Source organism: Phocoena phocoena, chromosome 14, assembly GCF_963924675.1.
Source record: "Phocoena phocoena chromosome 14, mPhoPho1.1, whole genome shotgun sequence".
Classification (NCBI taxonomy): Eukaryota; Metazoa; Chordata; class Mammalia; order Artiodactyla; family Phocoenidae; genus Phocoena; species Phocoena phocoena.
Window position 1 is genome coordinate 7,834,973 of NC_089232.1, and position 21,594 is coordinate 7,856,566.

Consider the following 21,594-nt stretch of genomic DNA (forward strand, 5'->3'; position numbering starts at 1 on the left):
TCTAAAATGAGCCAGTCCACAAATAAAATGAATGTTTGAAAGCTTTCTATGATGGTGTTTAGTTTCTGCAAAGTTCCTAGGACTCCTTTAACACCTTTGCAGTGGTTGGGGCAGGGCAGCAACATGATCAAGGGCACAGACACCTGCAGGTTGCCCGGGCTGACTCCTAGCTCAGCTACTTCCTCGTTTTGTGAATTTAGGCAACTTGTTTAATGTTTCTTGTCTCAGTTTCCTCCTGTGTAAAGAGGTAAAATGAGAATCCCAACCTTTTAGGGTCATTGTTAGGATTAAATTAGTTAATATGTATAAATCTCTTCATGGGATGCCTGGTAGAGTGTGAATGTTCTGGGAATGCTAGCTATATTTACTATAATTTCTTTCTTATTTGCAATTATAGAAAAATAGCGGAGGCCTAGGGGATGGTTCAGAATACTAAGCTGGTAAATCCAAAAGGGCATGCTGAGTAGGAGGTGGCCAGTGATGGGGGCGATCCTGACCAGGATGACTTCACGCCACCCTGCATAGCACAGCCCAAGCTGTCTTCACTTCCTGACCACTCACTCATCCTTGGCAAATGGCCATGGAGCCTTTCCTGATGCTGCTCCCCTGAAATGTCCCTGGTGAAGGCGGCCAGTGACCTAGCTGGGAAACCCAGTGATTTCTACTCACCCCTCATCCCTCTCCATCTTGCTGGTGTTACCTGATCTTTCTCTTAAATTCTGACGTCCATGTCTCGTTCCTGCGAAAGAGCAACACCTCTGTGTCTCTTAACAGCTCCATTTCAGTAGGGTCAAAGTTGAAGTCATTTTCCTCCTAAACATCTCCTTCCCTGTGATCTCTGCTTTGGTTTGGAAAGCTGCCATCAGCCCCATCAGTGGCCTCAAAATCTCCATGCCTCAGGACTTCCCTGGCGGTCCAGTGGTTAGGACTCTGTGCTTCCACGGCAGGGGGCACGGTTCAATCCCTGGTCGGGGAACTAAGATCCTGTATGCTACACGGCGTGGCCAAACAAAACAACAAAAGAACGAAACTCAGTGCCTCTTTTGCCCTCCTTCTCTCACCTGTCCCTGCAGCAACCCTAAATTGGAACTGATCAGCTCTCGCTCGGAGGACCCACCCTCCCTCCGCTACCACCCACTGTACTGGCTGCCACCAGGAGGATCTCCTGACCCTTAGCTCTGAACGCCCATTCTCAAAAACATCCGATGACTTCACATTATCTACTGAATAAAGTCCAAACTCCTTATGCTAGTGCCAGATCCCCTGGCACCCACTGCCCCTACAGAAAATAAAAAACAACTGACCCCAAACCCCAGTCTTTCTGTGCAACCTCATTTCCTGCTATACTCCCTCACTCCAGACAGACTGAAGAGCCGAGTTCAATTGTCTGTGCCACATGGTGTTTGGTGCCAGAGCATGGTAAGCACTCAGCAAATATTTGTCCAACAGGAAAGAAATACGATACGTTGTCAAATAGGAACTATGGCAAATGCTAAAATTCATGAGGAAGAAGCTTCCTAAATATTTGTTCTTCTCTGCAGAGGCCAAGATGATGACTTTTCCCCTAATGCTTGGAATATGAAGAAATTGGGATGTACTTTCACTGCAAGGTTGAAGCTTTCACTTGAAAGGAGAAATTATTTCAGGTTGCTGGGCAGAAGGTACTTTCACAATTACAATAACATTTGAAAGACACTAAAATGTAATGTCCCCTTATAGGAAGGCAATGAAACGATGAATTGTAAGGACCATTAGATGATTGGAAGGATTTTTTTTCCCCCTCTTTATCAGATTTTTCTAATAAAGCCTCAATTCTCATTTGAGGCAAGTTCTTTTGGGGACTTTCCTAATACAATTCCAATTTATTTTTCCATTAGCGGGGAGCAGTTCTTAGATTTTTTTCATTATAAGCCCACGGTGCCACGTCCTGCTAGAAGTGTCAGGGTCCCACTCCCCAATACTTCTGAATATCACCCTCCTTGCCTCTCTGTTGTTGCTGAATGGCAGCATAAATGTGGCCAGTGAGATAGGATTCAGGTTGGAAAATTAGAAAACTGTTAAAAAAAAAATATCCCACAGGGAGTTCTAATAAATGCTGAAATACAAGAGGATTTATCTGTGTGATCTTATGTTCTGGGTTTGGGGAAAATGAATGGAATAGAGAAATTATGATCATCATTATTAGAAATAGGTCATTTTTGGGGCTTCCCTGGTGGCGCAGTGGTTGAGAGTCTGCCTGCCGATGCAGGGGACGCGGGTTCGTGCCCCGATCCGGGAAGATCCCACATGCCGCGGAGCGGTTAGGCCCGTGAGCCATGGCCACTGAGCCTGCGCGTCCAGAGCCTGTGCTCCACAACGGGAGAGCCCACAACAGTGAGAGGCCCGCGTACCGCAAAAAAAAAAAAAAAAAAAAGAAATAGGTCATTTTTGTCCTCTCTAAGATGGTTTTAGGATGTGTATATGCATAAGTCACACATTGATGGAAGCTTTACCTTTTTGGGTCTCCAGCCACCTTGATGAGGTTTGGCTTCTTGGTCTCTCTACCCCTTCAATCCATGCTCAATTGTATTAAATTCAAGTTTTAAACTGAAAATAAGTATAACTACATACCTTTTTCAACTAATGAGTGACAGGGTGTGGAATTATGGAGTGCATAATAAGCGCTGTGGATGGTCTACAAAGCCTAAAACATTTCAGAATGTTTTAGGTTTCGCATTTGAATGTGCACATGTCATCTTGTAAGAGCTCAGGGTCCTTCACGAAAAGGACCTGGGGACTTTTCCCCAGGTCAAGCCCTGGGGACTTCCCTGGTGGTCCAGCAGTAAAGACTCTGCACTTCCACTGCAGGGGGCACGGGTTCCATCCCTGGTTGGGGAACTAAGATTCCCACATGTCGCAGGGTGTGGCCCAAAAAATTAAAAAACAACAACAATAACAATCAAGTCCTATTTCTGAAGATCTGGCTGCCTTCCCCAAATTCCTGACCCCTCTCCTCTACCCTTTGAGTCATGTGATGGGAAGTTTTGAGAAGAAAAGGAACACAAACCCACAGCCTCCTGGACAAGTTCAAGTATTTCTGTCCCTGTCTTGCCAGTAGTGGGCACTGCTATCCTCCCACAGCAGCTCAGCCCCAAAGGCAGCTGCAGCCCCGGCCTCACTCAACTGCTTAGTCTCTGCTCCTCCCCGACCTGCTGCTCTTACCCTTTTGTGGACTCACTTCTCTTTTTTTTTTTTTTTTTTGGTACGCGGGCTTCTCACCGCCGTGGCCTCTACCGGTTGCAGAGCACAGGCTCCGGACGCGCAGGCTCAGCTGCCATGGCTCACGGGCCCAGCCGCTCCGCGGCATGTGGGATCCTCCCGGACCGGGGCACGAACCCACGTCCCCTGCATCGGCAGGCGGACTCTCAACCACTGAGCCACCAGGGAAGCCTCTCACTTCTCTTTACTTTCTGTCTTTTGGCTTCTTCTACCTTTTTGCTCAGGGCTTCTGCCTACTCCATCCCCTGTCTTTCTGCTTCTGTCCTGACACTGAAGGAGACTGTATGTCCTTGTTTCAAAGACCTTCAAAGATGAGATCTGATGAGTTCCCTTGGTCTCAGTCCTGTTTAAATCACCCCTACACAGCAGGTCCAAGTGTCAGGGCCCTATATCCTGGGATCGTCTGTAAAACAGCTAGGACATCTCACTGTTGTGAAAAAGAACTTTTGATTTTCTATCTGTCTACCTATGTATCACTTGATTAATAATAGGAAAATGATTACTCAGTACATTTAGCTGGTTTGGTGTGTGAAAGCTTTTTAGATACCCTGGTGTCTTTAGGAGAAAAACCAATGAGAACAGGAGGTTCTCAGTGATGAAAGGAGGGGTCAACTATTCAGCTGGTGAAAGAAGTCTACATCTAGGGAAAGGAAGATGGCTCAAGGCTGTGAACCAGGCCTAGGGGTCCCCCAAAAAGGAACAGGAACCCAGCTGGCACAAGACCTGAGTTCCTCTAGAAGGAGGCCTCTGTGTTTGTACTCAACCATGTTCAGGTTTTTTGCAGCTCTTTTAAAATTGTTCTCTTGCCCCCTAGCCTGGGAAGAACTTGCTGACTTCTCCCTTACCTCTGGGATAAGACATGCCTTCCCATGCCAAAACAGAGGCAGGTCACTCTTACAATGTGTCCCCTCAATAAGCACTTTTAAGTTCACAAAGCATATTGCTGTCCAAAAACGTTTTAGAGAATTTTTTTTTTTTTTTTTTTTTTTTTGCAGTACGCGAGCCTCTCACTGTTGTGGCCTCTCCCGTTGCGGAGCACAGGCTCCGGACGCGCAGGCTCAGTGGTCATGGCTCACGGGCCCAGCCGCTCTGTGGCATGTGGGATCTTCCCGGACAGGGGCACGAACCCGCGTCCCCTGCATCGGCAGGCGGACTCTCAACCACTGCACCACCAGGGAAGCCCCCATTTTAGAGAATTTTGACAAAGTTAATTTTACAAAGCATTCTGTGGAGATTGTCTTGGAAGGTTTTACTGACAATTCCGCGCACCAAGATTTTCTATTCAGAGGATGTTCTTGATTTCTTGTACCATTTCTACCTTCCCAAACGCTTTCCATAGAAGCTGACTTGAGCAAGGCTATTGAATGGAGCGTTCAGAGTTCTGGAAGATTCTTTTCCCTGAAGATTCACCTCAGCTCTCACTCCTGTTCGTTTCTGAAGCGATAGGGCATTTTCAGTTGTATCTGAGACACTAATTAGAATGTCCATTGATGGAAGAGAACTGCCTACCCTTTCCCTCCTTCATCTTGTCTTAAGCTTTGTGATTTTGATCCTAGGCCAGTGTGAAATTTACAGTAGGAAGCAAAACCAAAGCAATGAGCAAATATTTACAAAAAGCCTCCAGTGGAGGTGTGTAGATGGGGCATACAGTAGCAGCCCTGCAACTATTTGTTGGATGGTCATAAGACACATTGTTTTTTCACTCAGGTAAAAATACCACAGCAACTTTCTAGCAGGGGTCAGTGACCTGAGGACACCTCTAGCCTTGAGGATTTTTGTTACAGTGTTGCTTTCTTATCCAGCAATCTTCAGTGTTTCCCTCTTACCAAAGCCTGAGACCGGGTACAGTTTTCATAACCTGCCTTGTTTCCCATGATGCCTCTGTTTACTCCTCCTGCCCAGGTGCCATGAATGCTGGTGCACTGCGCTCTTTGTGTGTGCACTCCTCCTTCTCTTGTAATGCTTATTTCCTTCCCCCCTACATCTGCCCAAATCCTACACCCGTTCTTCAAGGCTCAGAGAAAGTGTGTCCTCTTCCACAGAGTCCTCCTTCATTCTGTCAAAGAATGCTGCAGTGGCTCCCACGTGCCTACCATACAGTGATGAATAAGGTGGTCCCTGACCTCAAACAGTGTAACAGCTGAGCGAATGAGGCAGATAAGTCAGCAGACGATTATATCGGTGCTGCCCAGCTTTTCTTTTCACCAAGTAAAACACAGAGAAAACGATATTCATCGTGGGCCCCCAGCCTGCTTGTAGCTGGAAGGTTCCAGCTGCCCCAGATCTGACCCAACCACTCCAAAGACTGAGAGGCACTGAAGCTTGCCCTTCCTCTAACTAACACCAGCTTGGAAACTCAGGGCGATGCTACAGTGTGATAAATCCACTGGTAGGAGTAGGAACAGAGTACCATGCGTCCCTCTCCCAGTCTTGCGGGAAAGGGAAGGCTTCCTGGGAGGTGGCATCAAGCTGAATCTTGAAGAATGTTAGCTAGCCAAAGAGGACGGTGGGGTGGGGCTGGGGAGTGAGTTGCCAGAGGCAACAGGATGTGCCATTTGGTGGCTGGCAGGGAACGGTTCAGGACGGCATGTCTTGGCTTGAGGGGCAGAGGCTAGAATGTGGCTCTAGTGGCAAGCAGGCATGAGATGAGGAGGGTCTTGGGTGTTCCTCCAACCAGACTGTGAACTCCTTGAGGGTTAAGACCACGTTTTCAATTCTGTGTCTTCTAAACTGATCACCTAAGGGCTCCATACAGCATCAGAGCTTGATAGAAAAGTCTCTCTTTACTAGCGACAGCATCGTGATGGCTGCCACGAGACATGTGAACAAGTCTCTCCTAAGAGTGATGTGAACGAGAAAGGTGTTTTCTATGGTTTGTGTTAGTCCCACTGGAGCAGAGAGATCTGCCAGGCTCCATTCCCTCTCGCTTCCAGGACAAGCTCTGGTTTCTCTTTAAAGAATGCCTGAAGTGGTTTTTTATTCTGACGCTGATTTGGTTACTTAGGCATTGTCTTGAGCCTCCCATGCTGTTGCCTTTCTATCCTCTGCTGTGTGATGCCGGGTCTGGGAGTGAGCTGGCTGCAGTTGCTTGGCTTCCTGGAACTGGCTTTCTGTTAATATCAGCCCTTAGGAGGCAATGGTTGGAGATTAGAAGGCAGAGGAAGGAGAGAAGCTTCCTGCTTCTGGAAGTTGTTGGCAACAGTTGCAAAAACAGTGGGGGATGGGGTGATTCCTGTCTCCAGATGCCCAGGCTAAGGCAGCATCTTTACAGGGTTCCAGACCAATAGCTGCAGCTCTCCGACAGTGCATCAGCAGATGCAAGCTCCAGGTGTCCACCCAGGGGCACTAGCAGTCTCTGATCCTTGGGTATCCATCCTGCATCCTCTTTGTTCTTCATGCCCCTTCTTTCTTCATTCAGCCCTTCCAACACCTTTGCAAGCAATCTCCTGTATAATATTCCCTCCATCCACAATACCTAGGATAGTTTCCTTCCTTCCCTTCCCTTCCCTCCCTTCCCTTTTTCTTTCCTCCCTCCCCCTTTTTTCTCCCTTTCTTCCTTTCTCTTTCTTCCTCCCTCCCTTCCTTCCTTCCTTTCTCTCTCTCTCCCTTCCTTCCTTCCTCTCTTTCTTTCTTTCTTCCTTCCTTCTTTCTTTCTTTCTTTCTTCCTCCCTTCCTCCCTCCTCCCTCTCTCCCTCTCTCCCTCCCTCCCTCCCTCTCTCCCTCCCTCCCCCCCTTTTTTTTTCTCTCTCTCTCTCTTTCCTTCCTTCCTCCTGGTCTATGGCTGATACAGACAAATACTTGTAGAGTTGTGTTCAGTTGCTATCAAAAAGGGCACAGAAACACTAGGTCTATGAAAAAGATGACAGAGATTATGTTGTCCTGATACCCAGAAGTCCAATGGCCTGATGTTTGGCAATCATGGTACTGGGTATATTATTTGAGTAAAGGTTTTTGTCCTGTTTGAAATGTATTGATGGAGTAGCATAGTTGAGCGGCTCAAATTGGTTTCATGCATGGATGGATTTCAGATGCAGGGCTGTCGATCCAGCATCTTTTCCAAGTACCAAATTCACAGAGGAAGAAAAAGAAAAGAAAAAAGTGGCCAAGGCTCTGAAATTCTCCAGCACAAAATTCTCTTCCATCATGCCTTTGGAGTATACATCAAATAGAATAAAACCAGTGAGTCAGCTTTAATGGCGGGGCTAAGGCACTTAGTTAGGGCAGAGTGATCCCTCCAAGCCTCCTAAACCTCCTGCCATGTGGCATTGCCGAGGGCGCCTGTTCCCAGTAAGATGGTTGGATTCTCTTTTGTTTTGGGGTTTTCTTGAAAAATTTTTGCAGTATCTTATATACTTATATAAACACCACTGGCCACAACACTTCAGTATGGTAAGGGCTTATAATTCCATAATCATGTAGCCACACAGCCTGGCTTTTGTCTGAATAACCTGATAGGTACACCTACCCCGACAGTGTGAATGTGAACGAATAAGAAAGGCATCTTTCAGGGGTTCTTTCACAAAGAGGTGGGTGAAGGTGTGGAGAGAAAGTGTAAAAATGAAAAATTAAAATAATTTAGCTCTCTGCTATCCTTCATCTGTATAAACCTTAATGTCCACCTAGAGCTGAATATTAAATGTGGTGGTTGGTTCTATTTGAATTCTCCCATTAATTTCTTGGACCTCATGTGCCCTGTCTGATTATACAACAGAAATACTGTGTACCTGTGTCTGAAACACTCTGTGGTTAACAAAGAGTTAACACGCTCTTACTGCCCACCCTGGTCCAAGTTCCCCTCTAACTTCTAGACTAAAGGGATAGAACACACCATTTATCAAGTAAAATGGGAGGGTAAAAAAAAAAAAACAGGAATGTGATGTGATGTGATTCCTCTTGAAGCCTTTACAATAGAAAAAAAGATCCCATTTGAGCCAGTAGCCAAGAAACCAGAATCACGACATTTAACAACACTCATAAATGATGCAAGTTTGATGGTTCGTGCATGGAGGGGACAGGAGCAGAAAAGAACTAAAGATCATGTGTTTGATTTCTTAGAAGTTGATTGCTGCAGGCAAGGTCCCCACCAACAACTACTCCCCATCAAAGTGATAAAAGGAAAAGATTAGCTTCCTGTGTGTACTCTGTTTTTAGGTCAGATGTCACCTCCAGGAAGCCTTCTCCGCCCTGAGAATCTGATTGAGGGTCCATCCTATCTTCTGTCCTGGTAGCTTGAGTTTATGGTGCTGTCTGTGGTCTACTTCCTTACTTACCTCTCCCACTAGTCGGTGAGCACCCCTGGGTAGGCATCAGCTGCCTCTGCACATCTTAGGCGCTCCAGAAACATCTGTGGAAAGAACAGCCACCACATCACAGTTTTGTTGCAGACGGAACATAGAGTGGTGAAGTTACAGGCAGAACTTCTAGCCTAAGTCCCTCCCAAGTTTCCACTGACTGTGTGAACTTAAAGGCCAGGATAAGGCAAAAAGAGAAGATGCAGAATAACGGAGCTAGAGAATCATCGCAGAAAAGATGAAAAAGGCAAAAAGAACTAGACTGGACTCAGTGGGGTTAGGAACCCCTTTAATTGTTTACCAAACAAATTCCACAGACATAGTCAGCCAATCCAGGATCGTATGCTCTGCAAAGTGAGGATAGCAAACTGAAATCCAGGCTTTCCAGAGCTAAAATGTGATTGGTTTGTGACAAGTTTAACTGTATCACCAGATTTCTTCCAAAACCTGTCCTTCTGCTGCCAGATGGAGTAGCAACAAACGATCAAAAAGGCCCCCTGAGGAAGTCAGTTCTGTCTTTCCTGCTTTTTGTCTTCTGCTGTGGGTTCACCACTAACCCTTTTCCAGGGGGAGTTCTGCCATCTATCCTGAATAAGCCCATTGAGTCTGTAGTTGAAGCTTGTCCTTTGCAGCTTTCCTTTCTCTCTGACATATGCCTCTGCTTGTAGAATGTTTGTGAATGCTTTCATCTCCTTCCCTCACTGAGAGAGAAAAAATGGAGAAAGTGGAGAGAAACGCATCTTTTTAATATTCATCCACTTAACATTTTGTCATTTGCTGAAAGTGTAAACAGAGAGGTACAGGAATGGTGGAGGGGCTCTGGAGTCAAACTGACCTGAATTGTGCTTCCATCATTTACTAGTGCCTACATTACTATTTGTATCAGTTTGTATGGTACTACTGTTTGTACTATTAACCTTTCAGGGCCTCCGGTTTCTTCCTCTGTAGAATGCAAATAGGAGCTACCTGGGCTATTTGGTTTTTTGTCCAGTCTTGTGGATGGGGCTTTGTCAAATGGTAGTGCTTTCTTCATCTGCAAGGAAATTGCTTGCCTGTCATTGAGCATTGTAGAGCAAGGCCTAGGGCTTTCCATTCCCAAGAGATATTTCAGGCAAGGTGTATCAAAGGTTTTATCCGAGAGTGGTTTCAGCCTTTATTACTTACATCTGGTCATGAAATTGTTGCCAGTTTGCTAATAGGAAATGTCTTTGTCATAGATTACAGGAAATCTGGCCCTCAGGCCAGTTACTAACCCAAGTCACAGTACATACAAGATACTAAGAAAAACTGGGGCAGACCACTCGGGCTTTCTATAGATGATTATCTATTTGGTTCCGAAGTTAACCTCCAACTTTATGAAATGGTGATAGATTAGGACATGTGGCTCAGGAGAAAGGGGCAGGACAGCGTGGTGTAGTGGAAAAAATCAGAGGCTTTAGCACTCAAACGATCTGCATTTACATCCTAATTTATATTATCTTCTTCCCAGTCGCTTAAGCAAGTCCTTCTCCCTAAGTTCTGGGCTCCTCGTCGGTAAACTGGGGATAACGATGCCTATCGCTGGGGGTGTCGCGAGAGCCAGAGACATCGGTGAGGTGCCTGGACGCGCGGGGGCCTCAGAAGCTCTTGCTGGATTAGGTCGGGAGCCGCCCCGGGACCTGTCACTGGGAATGCCTCCCTGGCAGGATGGCGGGGACGGGATCCCACCTGGGGGTAGGGGCTGAGGCCGGGGCACCCCGGGTGGTCGGGTTGCGCCCCAGGCGGAGGCTGGGGGCTCCCCGGGGCCTTTTGTTGGCAGCCTGAGCGGCCTCCGCGCACACGCCCGGGAGGATTAAAGCCAGATGTGGCGGCCGGGCGACACCGAGCGCTCAGAGGCCGGGACCGGAGACCCAGACGCCGCTCCAGACCCCGCGGGGACGGTAAATGAAGCGGGGGAGATCTCACGAGAATGATACAGGCTGCGAGACGGCGCCCCTAAATGACAGCCGGGCGGGCCTCTGGCGGGAGGCTCGGCCGCGCGGGGGCGCCCGGTGGACGGCGCGCAGCACCGGTGGCCAATGGCTGGCGGGGTCGCGGGCGGGGCCGGGCGCGGGGGCCGCAGCGCTCTAGCGGCGGGGCGGAGCCGCGCGGGGAGGCGGGGCGCCCGGCAGCGGCGGCGGCGGCCACAGCAGCCTCCGCGGCGGCCGCGGCAGGACTGGCAGCGCCGGCGGCGGTTGAGGGACTCGAGGCGGCGGCGGCGGCGGCGGCGCGCGGGCAGCTTCGAGGTGGTGTGCAGGGCGGCTGCGCGGAGGGCGCGGGATTGAGGGGCGGCCCCGGGTCGCGGGAGATCCACCTGCTGGTAACGGAGCAGCCTGCGCCGCGGCCCGGCCTGGAGCCCGTGCGCCTCCGGCTGCTGCGGGGCCGCCTCGGGGCGCGGGCGGACCGGGCCTCGGGGCGGGGCGCGGGCCGGGCCGCCCTGGGTTCGCCGTCAGCCCCGCTCCGCCGCCGCCGCAGCCCCGGGGTGCTGCGCGCTCTCGGGGTGACCGGCCGGGCGCCTGGTGCGTTCTCGGCGCTCCTAGGCGCGGCGGGGCTTGTCGCCTTTGGGGCAAAGTGGAGGAAAGTGGGGGTTTGGGGATGCAGAGGGGGAGAGAGAGTTGCCCGCAGGACCTGCTGCCCCAGGGCGCACGCCTGTCCCGGAGTCGGCGGCGTCCCGGGGCCGCGGGGCAGGTGCGGCGGGGGCGAGGCGGCCCGGGCGCAGGGTCTGGGGCTGCTGCCGGGTCGGCGAAGCGTACACAGTCCTGGCGAATTTTCCTACAAAGTCAACACCCGCCGGTCCTCTGTGCAAGCGCACCCCCATCCCCAGGCCTCAGTTCCATCTTAACGAGGAAGCTGCAAGTGAGACCCTCGGGTTGGGGCCAGGTGATTCCACTGAGTGTACCGGGTGACAGCGGGAAGGCGTGTTTTATGAGCTGGCAGTCAGACCACTCGCGCGCCCGCTTTTTATTTCTCGCAGCGTGCGTTTCTCTGGAGCCCGTTCATTGCTTACAATCCGAATTGCGAAATATAAGCAGGCGCAGTGCATGTTTTCAGTGCTTTCCATATATTTTGCTGTTGTGCTTTTGCTGTCGGACGACTTCTGATAAAATAGAATGACAACGTCGTTCGTTAGAATTTAGAACCTAAATTTAGAAGTGAATAATATGCATTTAGTGGTTTATGTTTCTTTTTCTGAATGTTTTTTTAAAAAAGTTCCATTAACAGGTTATCCTAACAAAGGTTTCTTTAGCCCACACGTGTAAATCTGAAAACGCACAGGACGATGAAATTATGTAAGCTGTATTGACGAAAAATAGAAATCCTTTTATAAACGTAAAACCAATGAATTTTAACATGATTGCGGTGTATAAAGTTGTAGGGCTTACATCCCGGATTTCATGATGGTGCCTTTCCTTCAGGCATCTCTGTCCTGCCTGTGGGATGATAATTAAGCCATATGTTAAGTGTTTTCGGCCATAGAATATATTGACTATTTCAGAGAACACTTTAAAATCCAACAAAAGTTATGTATCTAATAATAAACATAAAGGACTGCAGCCCTTAAAGGACTGTTAATAAAACAGATTTTTCAGTGTGAGATCTGGAGTTGAAAGTTCCATACAGCTTTGTCAGGATGGAGAAGATGACCAGTAACTTAAGCCACTGCCTTTTTTGTTGTTAAGAATTCAGATGTGTTAAGTGATAGTCACAGGGAGTGACAAGGTGTTAGACTGAAATTTTTACAAATGTGGACAGTGATGAAAAATATGTGTTACTTCTTCTCTTGCTTTAGGTAGTCAGTCAATCCAAAGGGCTCTTGGCTGTCCAGCCTCACCTCTCCTGTTTTGAGAGCATGGGGATCATTGGTTTTACTCTTGTTCTGTGCAGTTAAACTTCATTAGTGTGGAAACCCTAATTAAAAATGTATGATGACATTCTTCCTGAGTAAAATGCTCTTGTATTTCTCTTGCAGAATTTCAGGTCTTATTTGTTGGCAGAGTTCATTATAAGTATTTTCTTCAAACCAGAGAGTAATTACTTCCTGGATCCAATATTTAATATTCCTTATGTTTTTCCCGTTACCAATACTATATCTATAGTCTACTTTGATTATAGCGTTCATTCACTTTTACTTGTCTCTCTACCCATTTATACTGAATTTTATGGGATTTATTTGTATTTAATAAAACTATGTTTCAAAATATCCTTTATTTTCTGATTCTCTGCTTCTCTACTTCCCGGTGATTATTGACTGAATGTCTACTCTAATAACCTGTATACTTTTAGTTCTTTTACCAAAGGACGGAATCCTTCTTGAAGTAAGGTAGGGCTAAGGATATAGCAACAGAAAGTTACATGAATTTTTATATGATGCCACAACAGGATTAAAATTCCAAGTTACATGATTCACTGAGTTATCCCTTGTCTTTTTATAATCAGAATTCATTACCGAGTGCTCATTGATATAAGACAATATATTAGGCACTTTATGGAAATGAGTTGAAATTCTAGAATTTCACCATGAAGACTGTTGACATGGATATGTTAGAAGGTGAATAACTTTGGTTTTAGAAAATTATCATAACTTGAACGTGAGAATATCTTTGGAGTTCTTTGTTTGTGGAGAGTAAGGGGAGGGGAGTTCAGTGCTTCTAGAATATTATACCACAGAGCTGCTGGCCAAGGAGGATTAACAGGCTGCCTGGGTGTGAGTGTGGGGGGGGGAGGGCCTAGCCCAGGGTACAGGAAGTGAGAAATTCGTTTCAAGTTTTAAGTTGAAACTTTGAAATTTCCTGTGAATTTTGCAGTTTATTCTATAATAGATCCATACTGGTTGTAGAGTATAATTATTTTTTTAAATTCACACTTAATCTGTTGGGTAAAGGTAACACCCCGGGATGATTCTCTGGTGTAACCTGAGACTTGGAATATCCCTGGCGCTTCTAGGGGCCCCGGTGCAGGTGGCCTAGTTTGAGAGGCAAAGGGTGGGAGATGAGGACTTGGACTTTGGAGTCATGCAAATTAGGGTTCTGTCTCTGGGTTCATTTTTTTGTGTGTAAGATAGGGTCAGCAATGCCTGCCTCACGGGAGTTGAAGATTGAAGATTTAGAACGTGTGAGGGACACATAGAAAACCCTCAATGAGTTGTAGTGTCTGTCATTCTTACTGTTAATCCTGTGCCCTAGTGATATCTTTTTTCACTAGTGGAGGTTTCTAGCAACATCACTTTTACAAACCAGCTGAGATGGTAGTTTCTGAATTGCCTACAAATGGCCGCTTTAATCAGCTGCCCTCTTCGCCATAGGGAATTGTCCCTTGGGCTTCCCAGGCCTTTTTGGAGGTGCATTAACTCACCCCGCTGGAGTGTCACTTAGGGGATTGCCAAGTGCATCTCATGGTCCCCCTGTGGCCAGCAGGAATCAATGTACATCTTGTCGTGCCTGATATGCCCTGAGGGAATGAGACTGGCTGTGTACAGAACCGCCTGAACCAGTGACTGGCTGCAGGTTTTTGATTTGGTTTTATTTTTTAATACAGTTAACATTTATTGAGAACCTATTAGGTGCTAGGTGACTATACTTAAGTACTTCTCAGGACATGATTTCATTCTGTTTTCTGAACTTTGCTAGATGGGAGGTGATCTCCAGATTTTTTTCAGCTTTGCTAGATGGGAGGTGATCTCCAGGTTTCCTGAGTTAAAGCAATGCTAAGTGATTAGTCCTGGGTCCTATGGTATCCTGGTTGGATTGCCGCGTTTTCTAAATGCTGAAATAGTCCCAGTTTACACCCGGGGAGTAGGTTAATCGTTGGAAAAATGACATTTATTTTACAATGATGATCAATAGCAATCATAACTGTAACCTTTTTATTATTTATGAGAACAGGAGGGTCCAGGACAGGTAGTTTTCTCATGTTACGGATGAACCACAAAGCCAAGATAAGTGACATGCCTGAAGTCCCGCAAGCAGTGATGGAGCTGGATCTAGGACCTAGGGCTTTTGACCCTCGTAGGTTGTAGTCTGTCAGTTTTCTTTAAAAAATTTAAAACATTAACTATTATTGTGCAACAGGAGGATTGCAGAGAGGGAAGGTGATGTTACTCAGGAACCACTGTGTGATCGTTAGAGTTCTCAGCTTGGAATCTGTGGCTTATTATTTAATGAGCCTCACCACTTCCCCCTTTAAATAAGTAACCATAACTCTGTTTCCACAGGCAAAACAAAACCAATGAGGAGGGAGTACAGTTGGAAGCTTTTTTCCCTGGAGAAGAACCATATCATTCTAGTGTATTAAATGTCATTTGGATATGGGAGTAATCTTTACAGATACAGTTCAGCCCAGCCAAAAATCTGTTTATAACAGTGACTGATAAATGAAGAAACGAATATTTTGCGTCACTGAGCAAGTTTTTCTTTCTCTCTTCCCCCTGAATAGGAAGAAAGAAGCCTGCAGCATCCACCTATGAAGACCGTGCAGACAGTCCTGAATAGTAATTGTGGGTGGCGTGGCTGCCGGGCTGCTTCTGCGGAGCATCTGAAATGAACCTCGCCTATTGATTGTTTTGATTGGCCGGGAGCCAGGAGTACTGGCTTCACCTGACTTCAGGATAAAAAGAAAACAGTCTTGGTTATCATCCTAGACATATGAACCAGTGTGATGGTGAAATGAGATGAGGCTCCGAAATGGAACTGTAGCCACTGTTTTAGCATTTATCACGTCGTTCCTTACTTTATCTTGGTATACCACGTGGCAAAATGGGAAAGGTAAGGAAAACATCTCCGAAAATGTGCATGGCATGTAGTAGGTGTTTTGCTTTGTCAACGGTGCGTAGATGCTTGAGTTAAATGCCCCTACAAGCTGCATGTTGCATGCTATCTGCTGGCAGCCTGCCAGTTTCTTTCTGACACAAAAATGAGGCAGTATTCTTGGACGGAGGAGACAGAATTTCTCATTTGAATGGGGTTTGTTTTGGTTTTGATTTCTTGTAATTGCACTTGGAGAAACATGCTCATCAGTGGTTTATATTATAAATGGCAGCCAAGTAGAGTAACAAAGACTTCTGTTTGGGCATTTTATTTTTTATTATTAAACATCATAAATGTTTAATAAGCTTCCTTGTACCGGATGTTGTATAAAACGCGTCAAAGGACAATCGGCGCCTTCATGAAATTTACATGCTGATTATACGAATGATTTGGTGCTGTGTAGTTAATGATTTAACCAGCATGTGTTGACAGATTGCTCTTTAGGCAAGACTATTTTTGAAGTAAGTGAGGAGAAATTCTGATGTGAAAATTTTAAAAGTTTAAAAATTAATTTTGTTTAGACTATCAAACTGTGTTTCTAAGGAAGGTTGTCTGTTTAGTGATAGGAAGTATATTCAGGGCTAATGCATTTCTTTGCTTTTTTTGAAGAGGAAATATTTACAGTAAATTCCTACCCCTACTTTTTACCTGTCTCCTTTCCTTATATTAATCTAGGGAATATTGATGGCAAGAAGAATGGAGGTGAGTATTGTATTTGGTTTGTTAGAGTCAAGGTAGACTAGTAGTTGTCACCTGGTTATTGGAAGGTGGTGTTGCTGGCATTATTTTATTGACTTGTATGAAAGTAACTGAAAAGATGTGTTCACGACTTAATTTTTCTCCGGTGTGTGTATTGATATGTGTATATCTGTGTGAGTATATATGAAATAAGTTGATATAAGTGGGAAAACGTGTTCTGTGCTTTGAGCAAGTATAGTATTGGTATTGTTTTTCTCTTTTTCTCTGAGTTGGACTCTAATTTCGGAAGGAACTGTTTGGGGAAAATGAATGAAATACTTTCTGAAGACCTTGCTTCTTTGCAGACTAATATATATATTTTAGATTTCATTGTTTAATCGTGCCAAAAGGAGAAGACTTACTTAAGGAGAACTTTGAGTAGTTAATCAAACAATTGCTTGTCCCTGACGTGAACAGAACAGATGACTGGCCTTAAAAGTCTACTTAGGAAATAAGAGTAAATGACCCTAAGAAGAGTATATGGATTTTTTTCTTATCAGGAAACTTATCTATTCAGAGAGTTACAGTAACAGAAACTTGACCCTTTTTGCTGTGTCTTATTTAAAGGATTAAAACTTTTGGAATCTCCATTCCTTTTATCTTGTTCCATATGTAAAGCTATTATAAACATTATTTTTGTGTGTGTTAAGTGGTGTTTAGAATCAAAATTAATTTCAAAACATATAACGATCCTTTCACAGTGTAGTATTAGAGATACACACAAAAAGCCTCTTCTCTTTGATTACCACTCTGAACAGTCTGTAGTCCTTCTGTGCATACTTTTCTGCTCTGTTTTGTCTGCTTAGTGTTTTGTCCGGACTCTTTCAGGTGTCAGCAGAGGTCTCCCGTCGTGCTTCTGTAAAACCCCCTGTGCTTTAATGCCAGCGTTTATGTAACCACTCTGACCGCTGAGCATTCGGATTCTTTCTAGATCATTCTGGCAGTCAGCCTGGATTTTCCAGCCTCATTTCAGATCTTTAATTCTTATATACTCATAAACCACGTGCTCTGCTTTTTATATTGAAAGCATGGTTTCTGTAATCACCGATGTTTCTGGACTCATAATTTTTATTTTTCACTCATTCATTGGTCCCTTTCACGTACCTGTCCTGTGCCTAGCACTGCGTTATATGCTGTGAATATGAAAAGGAAGAAGACCCTTCACACCTTTGGGAAGCTCAAGGACCCGTAGGGGGAAGATGCAAGTAAAAAAATGTGATACCGTCAGATAGGCTAAGATAGAAGCAGTAACAGAGTGCTGTGGTTGTGCTGTTATAAGCATATTATGTGTTATATGTTGTCTCATTTAATCCCCATAATGACCTCGGGAGGTATTATTACCCCCTTCCTATACATGAGGAAACCAAGGCAGAGTGGTAGAGAAACTTGTCAAGATCATACATTAAGGGGAAGAGTGAAGTTTAAACTCAGTAAAGCCGGTTCAGAGATCATGCTCCTAGCCGTTGGTCTGCTGCCCAGAAGAGCGGAGACCAGGCAGAACAGGGGACAGTAGGCATGTCAGGTGGAGGAGGCTGCTGTGCATCCATGAACTTTCTGCAAGGGTGTAGAGCATTCGTGCTTTGGAATTACGAGATGCTCATTGTGATTGGCACGTAGGATTCCAGGACTGTCCCAGGGTTTAGCTGGTAATCCCAGTGCAGTTCCTGTCATATTTGTTATAGGTCTTCATTTACTACTTGGAAGAATACATGAGCTGGTCCACGGGATTGGCGTAAGTTGAGGAGGATGTCAGGAACCCAACCAGGAAAGCTGGAGTTCAGTCCAGGGTCCAGGTTTCTGCAGGGTATACAGGATTCTCACATAAAAATTAGGCAGAATTCCAACTGTGTGGAAAGCACAGGTTGGGAAAGCTGTAAGCAGGTGTGAGAGTGGGACAAGGGTAGTTACATGTCTTACGTGTGTGTGTGTGTGTGTGTGTGTGGAGTGGGGGCAGGGTCCTCCTAATGGACTTCCTAGTTTGGTCAGGAACTGGGCAGCACTAAGCAAGCAATCTTAGATGCCTGTCCTTAGGGACATCTAACATTCGTGTACGAGTTTCTGTGTGGACGTGTGTTTTCTTTTCTCTTGGTTATTTACCGAGGAGTGGAATTGCCAGGTCATGTGGTAACTCTGTATTTAATCATCCGAGGAGCTGCCAGACTGTTTTCCAAAGTAGCTGGACCATTAGCATTTCTTCCAGCAGGGTATGAATTCTTTGCATTCTTGATGACACATGTTATCTGGCTTTTTGATTCCACTCATTCTGGTAGTAGTGAAGTAGTATATCATTGTGCTTTTTATTTGTATTTCTAATAATGTTTAGCATCTTTTTATGTACTTATTAGCCATTTGTATATCTTCTTTGGAAAAAATGTCTATTCAGGTTCTTTGCCTATTTAAAAAGAATTTTTTAACTGTTAAGTTGTAAGAGTTCTTTATATATTCTAAGGCAAAAATACAGTAAGGGTAGTTGGATCAACCACCTATATACCTAGTATGAAGGATAAAAGACAAAACTAGTAAAATCATATAACTATAAATAAAAATTAATAAATACACATATACACACACAATAATTAATTAAGGGATACACAAAATAAAAATATGTTAAAGATGGCATCAAAAACATAAAATGAGGGGGTGGCATAAAAATGTAGTGCTTTTAGAACCTGCTCAAACTTAAATGACCATCAACTTAAAATAGATAGCTGTATACATATGTTGTTATAGAAGAACCTCATGGTAACTACAAACCAAAACCTGATAATAGACACTAAAAATAAAGAGGAAGGAATACAAACATAATATTGAAGAAAGTAGTCAAATCAGAAGGGAAGAGAGCAAGAGAAGAAGAGAGGAACGGAGAAGACCAATAAAAATAACCAGGGAAAAAAATTAACAAAATGGCAGTAAGTACATACCTGTCAGTAATTTCTTTAAATGTAAATGGACTACACATTTCATCCAAAAGACATAGGGTGCTGAATAGATACAAAGGCAAGACTCATATATACACTGCTTATTAAGAGACTCACTTTAGATCTAAAGACACACATAGACTGAAAGTGAGGGGATGGAAAAAGGTATTCCATGTAAATGGAAATAGAAAGAAAGCTGGGACAGCTTTTTATTTAAGCATACTTAAATTAAACTTTAAAACAAAGACTGTAACTAGAGCAAAGAAGGACATCACATAATGATAAGGGGATCAATCCAACAAGAAGATATAACACTTGTAAACGTGTATGTACCCAACATAGGAGCACCTAAATACATAAAGCAAATATTAACAGACATAAAGGGAGAAATTGACAGTAATGCAATAATGATAGGGAACTTTAACACTCCACTTACATCAATGGATAGATCATCCAGACAGAGAATCAATAAGGAAACACTGGCATTAAATGGCACATTAGACCAGATGGACTAAATAAATATATATAGGACTTTCAACCCCAAAAGAGCAGAATACACATTCTGTTCAAGTGTGCTTGTAATATTCTGCAGGATAGATCACATGCTAGGCCACAAAAAACGTCTCAGTAAATTTAGGAAGATTGAAATCATATTAAGCATCTTTTCTGACCACTGCATATGAGACTAGAAATCAACTACAAGAAATAAAGACTGGAAAAATAACAAATAGGTGGAGTCTAAACAACATGCTGCAAATATGTAATGGGTCATTGAAGAAATAAAAGGGAATAAAAGTATACTTTGAGACAAATGAAGATAGAAACACAGCATTCCAAGATTTATGGGACACAGCCAAGGCACTTCTAAGAGGGAAGTATATAGCAGTACAGGCTTACCTTGAGAAATGATAAAAATCTCAAACAATCTAACCTTACACGTAAAGGAACTAGAAAAAGGGGAACAAAGCCCAAAGTTAGTACAAGTAAGGAAATAATAAGAGTGGAAATAAATGAAGTAGAGATGAAAAAAGCAATGGAAAAGATCAATGAAACTAAGAACTGGTCCTTTGAAAAGGTAAACAAAATTGTTAAACCTTTAGCCAGACTCATCAAGAATAAGAGAGGGCCCAAATAAATGAAATGAAAAATGAAAGAGAAGTTACAACTGATACCGCAGAAATACAAAATATAAGAGATTACTGTGAAAATTTGTACGTCAACAAATTGGACAACCTAGAAATAATGGATAAATTCCTAGAAACATACAGTGTTCCAAAACTGAATCAGGAAGAAATAGAAAATCTGAGCAGACTGATTACCAGTAATGAGATTAAATCAGTAATTTAAAAAAACTCCCAAAGAACAGGACCAGATAGCTTCACAGGTAACAGGAGCCTTTAGCTCCTTGAAGAATGGAGTCTTTTTTTTTTTTTTTTTTTTAGTAAATCCTACAGCTTGGCTTGGGTTGTTATTCTTTTTTTAAATTTATTTATTTATTTGTTTATGGCTGTGTTGTGTCTTCGTTTCTGTGCGAGGGCTTTCTCTAGTTGCGGCAAGCGGGGGCCACTCTTCATCACGGTGCGCGGGCCTCTCACTATCGTGGCCTCTCTTGTTGCAGAGCACAGGCTCCAGACGCGCAGGCTCAGCAGTTGTGGCTCACGGGCCTAGTTGCTCCGTGGCATGTGGGATCCTCCCAGACCAGGGCTCGAACCCGTGTCCCCCGCATTAGCAGGCAGATTCTCAACCACTGCGCCACCAGGGAAGCCCAAGAATGGAGTCTTAATGGACTAATTTCTGTGTGGTATCAGCACTTCTTGTCCCTCTCAGTGGACAGTGCAAGGAAGTGTGTGTGTTTATACACACACCTGTGTATATATCCATCTGTATATATTAAAAAGAAAACCCACTGTGAGTTCATACTGGTCCCTCTGATTTTAATCCAGTGCTATAGTGTTCATTCTAGTCTAGTCTAGACATTTCCCTGTGTCCGTAAAAAACATGGCTGTTAGTATCCCAATATAGTAATTATTTGCTCAATCTCAGTGTATACATACATACAGTCTCCTGGTAGAGATGTTAACTTAAGCATACTTTATTAGCATCTTCTCATTAGAAGACCACCTAGAGTTTTCTTCCTCTGAAATGAGGGATCTAGTCTAGGACTGTGATCATTTTAGGACAGATCATTCTTTTCTTACTCAGTTTCTTTGTGAGACCATTGTTCAGATCATCGCCCCCTCCCCCCATTCTTGTAATACTTCTTACTTTGTTCGAAAACCCTTGGGCTTACACAGAACTACCCCGCCCCCATTTCTTGGTATACACAGATATCTATACTTTATAAGGAGACATGCTTATTAGAGGAAACAAACACTCAATTATATTGACAGTCTTCTACTTACTGAAATTAACAAAAAAGTACCCATATACTTTACCTCTTTTTTTTGCATTCCAACCTTTCTCCGAATATTTTCCTCTTTTTAGTAGTATTTCCAAAATACATTTATATCCACTTAACATAATTTTTTTTCTTCCAGTGTCCACATTGTCACAACTTGTCTACAGGAG

The 21,594-nt window shown here is 44.3% G+C and overlaps 1 protein-coding gene across 1 annotated transcript in view; it reads left to right on the forward strand.

Moving 5' to 3' along the window:
- Positions 1 to 14,999: 14,999 nt before the first annotated feature.
- The window catches only part of MGAT4A (alpha-1,3-mannosyl-glycoprotein 4-beta-N-acetylglucosaminyltransferase A), a 98,631-nt gene continuing 92,036 nt past the window's right edge, over positions 15,000 to 21,594 (forward strand). Inside the window, exon 1 of the mRNA XM_065890786.1 lies at positions 15,000 to 15,328. Coding sequence (XP_065746858.1) covers positions 15,235 to 15,328 — 94 coding nt within the window. The 5' untranslated portion in view covers positions 15,000 to 15,234. The remainder of the gene's footprint in view (positions 15,329 to 21,594) is intronic.